Source organism: Acanthisitta chloris, unplaced genomic scaffold (genome assembly GCF_000695815.1).
Source record: "Acanthisitta chloris isolate BGI_N310 unplaced genomic scaffold, ASM69581v1 scaffold38305, whole genome shotgun sequence".
Classification (NCBI taxonomy): domain Eukaryota; kingdom Metazoa; phylum Chordata; class Aves; order Passeriformes; family Acanthisittidae; genus Acanthisitta; species Acanthisitta chloris.
In genome coordinates this window covers 1-8,116 of record NW_008676060.1, presented here as the reverse complement: position 1 = coordinate 8,116, position 8,116 = coordinate 1, and the positions used below count along the sequence as shown (strand labels likewise).

The 8,116-nt window shown below is 39.7% G+C and overlaps 1 protein-coding gene across 1 annotated transcript; it reads right to left on the bottom strand.

Moving 5' to 3' along the window:
- Positions 1 to 2,506: 2,506 nt before the first annotated feature.
- On the bottom strand, positions 2,507 to 5,335 carry ACOT13 (acyl-CoA thioesterase 13). Its single transcript, XM_009075972.1, has 2 exons — positions 5,151 to 5,335; positions 2,507 to 3,043 (listed from the first exon to the last, which is right to left on the bottom strand). The coding sequence occupies exons 1-2, from the start codon at positions 5,333 to 5,335 to the stop codon at positions 2,887 to 2,889; spliced, it is 342 nt and encodes a 113-aa protein (XP_009074220.1). The 3' UTR covers positions 2,507 to 2,886.
- Between the last annotated feature and the right edge of the window lie 2,781 nt (positions 5,336 to 8,116).

The window sequence follows — 8,116 nt, the reverse complement described above, 5'->3', positions numbered from 1 at the left end:
GGCTGGCCAAGGTATTGTATGAAGTGGGAAGCTGCAGTTACTTCCACTGAGAGACACACTGTTCCACATGTTGCATGCCACTGTGGCCCTCCATGAGCTCTAGACATTGAGTAGGTGTTTGGTGTGTTTAAAAAACAAAATGAAACACAACAAACTACAATATGAGAGGGCTGGTCTCCCTTGCAGCTGTAAGAAATGAGACTTGCAGTGGTCTGTCAGTTACTGGGTATGTAATCTAGTAGACTACTAAAATTCACAAGATTATCTTGTGAAGTCACCTTATTTGCTTGATTGCGAGGGAGTTATGCCTAAATCTGCAGTGATGGAACCAGGTCAGCCCCACAGGAGATGCCAGGATGTTTATTCTGATGCCAGGTGCAGCCATGTACTGTTTGTCCTTATCACAGTAATTTTTCTTCCATCACTTCCTTGAGACTCGACCAAGGCAACATAGAGAGTTGTCAATGTGTAGGTTAGAGTGAAATCAGTAAAGAACACTTGCAACTATTAAGTCTGATGTTTGGCAGTTTATTCCCAAAGCTAACAAGTTAAATCATGACAATTCCTTCTATGATCATCTCCGTGCCCAAGTTGTGAAATAAATTATGAGGTCAACATGCTGCTGCTGGCAGAGGGGTAACAGACAAGGTTGTCTGAAAAAAATCAGTTTAATTAACTGCTTCTAAAATAACTGGCCTGCATATTAATGGTGTCCCTCTTATTAATTAGGCAGCACTAAAATACTGTGTTGAATAGTCTGTTGTAAGGGTGAAGAGAATTCACTTGTTATTTCAGGAAGGGTTTTTTCCATTTCCTCTCTCAGCCTTAAACAGTCCTTGCCAGGCTCGAATGGGAACAGGAAAATATTGTTGTTTCTGTCTTGAGGTTTGCCACTCTCAATTTGCCTGGATGCTTTTCAGTTGTAATTATGTAGCTATGATGAATGCTAAATGATAGAATGAGACCACTTAACTCCGGTAGGTTCCTGAGGCAGCCAGTGTTGATTGAGGGGAGTCATGTTGAGTTTCATTGGGACAGTTACACAAGGACAGTCGTCCCAGCACACAGAGCTGAGAGTCTTAGTCTTTTGGCACATACTGAATTCAGCACCTCCTTCACTTTCACCCTCTGCTTTTTAATAGTAATAGTCAAAATCATGTGTTCCACTGAGGTGGGTGGGTCTGTTGGGGGAGCAGTTAGTGTTCACCTCTATTTCCATGCACTCTAATACATGAGTAACCTGTGGTAGAAAACTGGTAAATTTAAGAATGAAGTAAAAGATGACTGGAGATGCCAGAACATGTTAATGTGAAGATAACCAGAGCAGCAATTGCTAAACTCACTGGGTGTGTCCACTTGTTGTGATGGATCCTCTCCTAGTAATTGTAGAGGAGCTGGTAATCATTAAGACTCATAACAGAGCTCCAGGCAGAAGAAGCTGTGAAGTGAGAATTTAATGCAGTGAAGCATCTTGTTCTGCGGAGCAAAGATTTAGAACAAAGGTTGCTCCTGTAGTAAGCATCTTTGCAGAACTGCTTTAGCAAAGCATTGTGTTTCTTTAGAGAGGATTCAGGGATGATTCTGGGGAAAAAACCAATTACAAACATACTGCTGAAGAGAGGATGCTACTATTAAAAGTGCAGCTATGCAGAGGCATGTAAGCCATGTTTGCTTCTGAGACAGCCCCAGAGAAACAGCTTTTGTTGAGAATGTATATACCATGAACAACTATTCTAAACTTGCAGCAGAAATACATGCTGAGGGCTTGAGCCTGCTGTAGGTAATCTTTTAGAGACCTTCCACTGGGGGGGTTAGTTACAGTTATATCACTTGTTTAAGTCGTGTTGCAATGATTGATGACACGTTAGTAAAAGAAGAAAAACATGGACTGCATGTGTAGCATCACTGTTTTTATTAGTTTGATAGCCTTGCCATGGATTGTCATCAGTCTGAAGAAAGCAGTTAATCCTGTCCACAAGAGTGCACGAGGAGACCAGTCTTCAGCCAAGGAACAGCAGCTTAACTCTACCACCTTCAAGCCCAGTCAGAAGATCTACAGCCTTATCCTGATGAAAGGCTCACCAAATTATTTTTGATACGTATCTAATGTGCAGCTGATAATTTTTAAACAAATATAACCAGAACTACAGGTAGCTAGAGGTGAAAAGCCCATATGATATAACTACATTTTCACATTCAGGAATCTCAGAGGGAGATAATAACATCTCAGGTGAACTTGTGTACAAGGGTTCTGCCACACCCTCTCTCAACCACTCCATGCTGGCAAGCTTTTACTCAGTGCAGAGACCAAAAAACTGTGACATGATCTTTAAAAAGGTATTTTCAGAAAGCTTTATTGAATATGTTTGAATTTGTTACAGCATCGGCAAATTAACATTTTGCATTAGCCCATTTTACACTTTCAAACCAGTTTTGCACAGTTCTAAGAACACTGTACTACCATCTTACAGGACAAGTAACATTTGTAAGCAAGCATATATAGTGCTGAGTTGTGACTGTGAGTGGCCTGAAGACAGGGTTGCTTTGTCAGATGACACCACAGGGAAAGAAAACAGATCTCTTGTAACACTGTTATGCTGGTAAACCAGATAGCTTGTCCAAAGCCTCTTCCCTTCTGCTATCTTGACCAAAAAAAGCCAGACGTATCCCTATGCTATTATTCTGTTGTTCATCCCAAAGTAGACACTAATTTTAGGCTTATAGCAACTCTGGTGGTAATTAAGGAAATTTGTTCATTTATTATGGAAGTGAGACAAATTCACTTTACATAGACTAGCACAACTTTGTGCAGATGCTATTACATGAGAAAATAATTCTATCTATGATTCTTAAGTCCAACATTATTATTTAAATTACTTTCTTGCATTAATTTCCTAGGAACTTTGTATGTCTACCTTGTGCAATCAACTTTCCTGTAGCCTTATTTGTTAAATCCACGGTGGCAAATGCCAGAGTTTTTCCTTGCTTCAAAATCTGAGCTGTAATCAGTATCTCTTCTCCAATCTTAGCCGCAGAAGTGTATCTTCAAGGAAGAACAAAATGAACAGGTAAGAGGCTGTACAGAGGACAAATCCAAGAATATTCCTGCATTTTAGATTATCATGAAGGGAATTAGCAAAAGTGAGTAATAAAGACACATCTCTCTGCCTGGCTGCTTGCAAATCCCCTTCTTAAAGTATCTGAGCTCCTTTGAGTACTGGCAGTGGTAAGTACAAGAGTTCTCTGAGAGAATGGAGCAAAGAAAGAAACCCATTGGCTTGGTTCTAAGGAAAAGTCCACTTTGGAACAGAAACAATTAGGTATCCAAGACCTCAGCTACAAGTCCTATTCCAACCACTGCTGGCTCCCTACAGCCTTTCTGAACTAGTTTGGCTGCTTCCTCTGCAAAGTGTCATTGTTTCAAAGGCTCCAGGAGGTCATTTCTGTATGGAACCTATTGCTTAGGTTAACTCTTTTCCATACCTTGGTGGGAGGAAGGTCATGGAAATCTGAGTGGCCCTCAAACACAGTTTTCATTCGTTAGATAACTCTGTATTTACATGAGCAGAAGGATGTGCTTTTAAAACACCGTCTTTGGGGAATAGGAAGGAATTCCCCACAAAGAGCCTGGAAAGAATTAGAAGGCATATGTTCCAAACATGATCTGAGGTAAGGGAACAATATTCAAATATTAGAACTAAGGAGGAGAATGTAGAATTGCTGAATATAAATGTTATTGAGATAAATTTCATCAACCAGTCCATTTTTATACATGACACCATGTCAAAAGTATGTCAGTCGTGCTAGCACAAGCTCCATTAGTTGACAAGGGCAGGGTTTCAGCCTTGTCACATTCCCAGAGGCTGCTGCTGATCCTCTTGTGGTTACGAAAAAAAGGTTCTCTGTTTCTCTCTGTTCTTTCCATTACTGAAATAGCTTCCTCGTGACAACTGTTAAAAAAGCTCCTTCCCAAAAAGGCAAAAAGTTGTCTCATAGCAATAGTCAATATCCAGTCTTACTTGTTCAATGAAAGCAGTAGTCCAGGTTAAACAAAGCTTTTAATACTGCTTCACATAACATTGCCTAAAGGTGATTTTGGATCACCTTCAGAGACAGCATGTTGAGATTTTAGCCCTTATGAAAGTGGGTGGGCATACTCAATAACGTAAATCAGATGTTGGCCTCTTGTTGTACTACTGTATGGAACAAAACATAATCATGGGAGAATTCCAGGTTTTAATTTCCAGTTAGATCCTAGTCATCAGTGGTATTGTAAAGCTTAAATAGGTGCTCCAGCCCCTTCTGCACAGTGGAGAAAACAGAAAGTGCTGGGGGAGAAAGGTGGGAACCTGGTAAAGATACAGATCATTCCTCACACACTTTTAAAGTTGGGTGTTTTTTTAAAGACAGTATTGATGAGGGGCTACTTTTCTAAGATTTTTAATGCTGTGTTAGTTATTCCAAGTAGGATTACTTTAGTTCCAATCAGTTATAATCTCTTCATTAAAAATAATGAAGCAAACCTGACAAGCTATAATAGCATGATCAAAGAAAGTTTCAAACCAACTATTTTGTTTAAAGACACCATGCTTTAAATTTGCAGTACAGGAAGAACTATTCTCAGTATAAAACTATCTCAAAATGACCTAGAGCAAAGGCATCTTCCTCCACTGAGAAATTCTGATTCAATCTGTAATTCACCCTCTATATGAGCAGACAACAGAGTTAACTTTCCTGTTTTAATATTTTTCCTGTTTTAACATTTTGGGGACTGATACTAAAAAAGCTTTTATAGAAAGCTGCTTACCCCAGATCTTGTTTTTTGAGAACACATTAACATATCGTCACCAAGACTGAAGCTGAATCAATTTCTTAAGACTAAAATTGACAACATACTTTTACATTCTAGGAATGAATGGGCACCATCTCTTAAACATATATAACAAGTAAAATCTTAAGTCCAGCTCAAATTTTGCAACCAAAGGACAATGTCTTCAAATACACATATGCTCCCCTTAATTTATCAAAACAGGACTTCTGAAACCAAAGAAAACACCTTTCTTAAGTGAGTGCCACAGCAGAAAAACTATGTATAATGGCGTCAATAGAAAAGTTAGTATGTTTTAGTAAACACAGTGGATGATACCTACGTGATGTTCATGTCCACGCTGACCCCAGGTGCTGCTCTTTCTGTGTACAGCAATGCTGCTGTTGACACCACATCCACAAGTGTGGCTGTCAAACCTCCATGCAATGTGCCACCTCTGTTTGTATGCTCCTCCTCTACTTTCATTTCACAAACAATTTTTCCAGGAGTTGCAGAAAGAAGTTTCATCTATATAACCAAAAAAATGAATAAAAGGTTTACTGGCAATAGTACCAATACCCAATATCACTCTGAATCAAATTGAAAGTAAATCTTTAATTCTGGACCTGTGAGACAAATTAAAAGATGGAAAATACAGTAGTTCAACTGTCACATTAGGTATTTCCATAAATTTTGAGCAGAGGCCTGTTGCTTTAGAAGAGTCAGTATTTCTAGTGCAGATAAATATTTAAACTGACAGCTTAACAAAACGTCAATACTTGCTATGCTGTCAGGAATTCCTTAGGAGGCAACATTCTTCTTCAAGTCTTCCCTTGGCTTTAATCTGCAAGTGAAAGGCCAGATCAGAGGGAACATAAAACTGCTCTATGTGAGTACTGTGGTTGGGAAGGCCTATTTGTTAACTCACAAAATGGAAATGAGACTACTGGCAATTCATTAATTATTATACTAGAGCAACCTCAGTAAAGATCACTATTTTGAAATGAGCACTGAAAATACTAATCAGATTGGCCTCCCTGAAGTTCATATTCCTGGGCAGAAGCACACAAGGCTGTATCACACTGTTACAGCATCATGATTTGCATATACACTTTTATTGCAGCCCATAGGTGCTAAATACAGAATTACAGTACATCCATGTACCATGCTTCCCTCTGTAACCAACACAAGGAGCTGGAATTTTTGAGACCAAGAAGTTACTGCAATTCAGCATTTTAACACCTTTGTTCAAGTTTCCTCTGTTAGTAGCACTATATTCAAAATCTGAAAGCAGGTGCAAAACTGGGGTAACCCATATATTCACCCCTACAACTAAGACTTTGAAATACTTTTAGACTATTAAAAGTGAAATGTGGATTTATTTATTATAATTCCTACTAATTTTCAAAATTTTTACAAAGGGCTTTTTTTGTAACTTGCATGTTTCCATACCATTATCAGCTGAGATGGTTTTAACATTTTTTAATCTTAAAAGGTATTAAGATTGAAATGTCTCCAGTTTCATTACTCCTTATTTATAATGCTATGAGAGAGCCCAGTTTCAGCCAATGTTGCTTTCTGATTAGCCGAAGTTTATCCAAATTCTGCAGAGAAATGACACTAAGGTCAATGAGGATGGAGTATAGAGTCTGTCTATGAATAGAAAAAGCTGGGATTAAACAGAGGAGAAATCACTGAGGCAGTGTCCTAACAGAAATAGCATCTTGATCAATAAAACCCCCAAGTCCTAAACCAGGCATGCTGCACTGCTCTCACTGGTGGCCTAAGTTTCTGACAGAACTCCCAATGAGGGAGGACTTTAATGATGCTTGACACTGGGAGCAGATGGTTTCCACATCCATCAGGGAGTGCTCCAACCTACCAGCGAGGCAAGGAAAGCATCTGGTTCCATTTGTCATTGCTCTGATCTGGCACTAGGTGCCTGTTCTCCTTGACTAAAATAGTGCAGTACCTGAACACTTCCAGGACCTACACAGCTAGAGCTGCTGGTCTGTACTTCTCACAGCTGTCCTGGGCCTGTCCTCCCACGTGCTGCTCCAGCTTCAGCCACTACTGCCATCTACTACTTCTCTGAAGAAAGGGCCTTAAACCCCACAGTTGTTAAGCCCTATGTAGATACCACGTTGGAGTTAAACCAGGAACTAAATCTGATGCTGGAGCTGAAAAGTTTCAGACTAAAATCTGTCTTCCTCAGAATACAAAAAATCTCGAGTCATTTAGTACAAAGATTTCAGGTGTCTCCCAGAAAAACAGCAGTTAGTTTTAATTCAAACAAAACTGTACTTTTATTGTTATGATTAGGTTCATGGATCCTCATTTTGCAAGAAGATTGCAGAAAAAGCCTGAAAGTATTCCAGAGCAAGGCAGGAAGCCTGTCTGCCATGGCTCATGTCCAACTAGTTACCCTCATGAGCTCAAATGCTGCATTTGCTTTTCACTTAGCAGGACTTTAAGGCAAAGGAGAGTGAAGTTGTCACAGTGAAGAAGTGACGAAGTGGACTCTTTATAAATAAATGAGCTTCTTAAACCTTAAGCTTTAAGCTTTACATGCCTTGGAGAAACAAAACAATAAGAATTGCTTTGCAAATAGTTGTATTGGAGCTGTCAACAAAAGCACATTACATTTGCTCCTCTGCAATGCAAAGCATAGACATTTTGACATGGTTGGTTTTCTTAGATGTATTTACTGCATCACTCCATGTCAGTTGCACAAATAAACAGAAACTAAATGGAGGATTGTAGCACTGCAAAACTTAAGGAGAACACTCAACAGGGCTGTGCTCACAGGGTTACACTACACAGTGCACAGCAACATAACACAGTAACATTCAAGTTTTTTTGAACGTAATGTAGCATGACATTAAGCAGCACCAGTCAAATAAATTTCTTTATACCATAAGCCATAGTGCACGGCCTTGCATAGAAGCTCAGAGAGCACCAAGGCACTTGTGCTTTCAGCGTGACTTCAGGCCAAGGTGTGAGATGTTATAATCAGCTACTTGTTCATCTTTAAACTGGGAAGAGTAAGGTATTTATTTCATAACTTATTTTACAACTTCACAGCCCTGGAAGTTAGCTTCTTCACACAGGCACTGCGAAGGGAAGAACACCCGTTAGGACGTGACTCCTGAAGGTTATTCAGCACAGCTCTCACCTTCAGAGAGCTGCTGGCAGGCAGCAGGAGTATTTAACGAGGATTACTGAACAACAACTCTATTTTCCACACCAAGTTACCACCAGGGCCACACATTCTCGCCGGGAGATGTCGAGTCCGAAGGGGACACGGTG

Bases quoted from the DNA above. Each gene is read 5' to 3' on its own strand.
- ACOT13 (XM_009075972.1), bottom strand. From the start codon at position 5,335: ATGAAACTTCTTTCTGCAACTCCTGGAAAAATTGTTTGTGAAATGAAA. The intron at 3,044-5,150 runs GTAGGTATCATC...TCTTCCTTGAAG, and splicing joins AGCGTGGACATGAACATCAC to ATACACTTCTGCGGCTAAGA.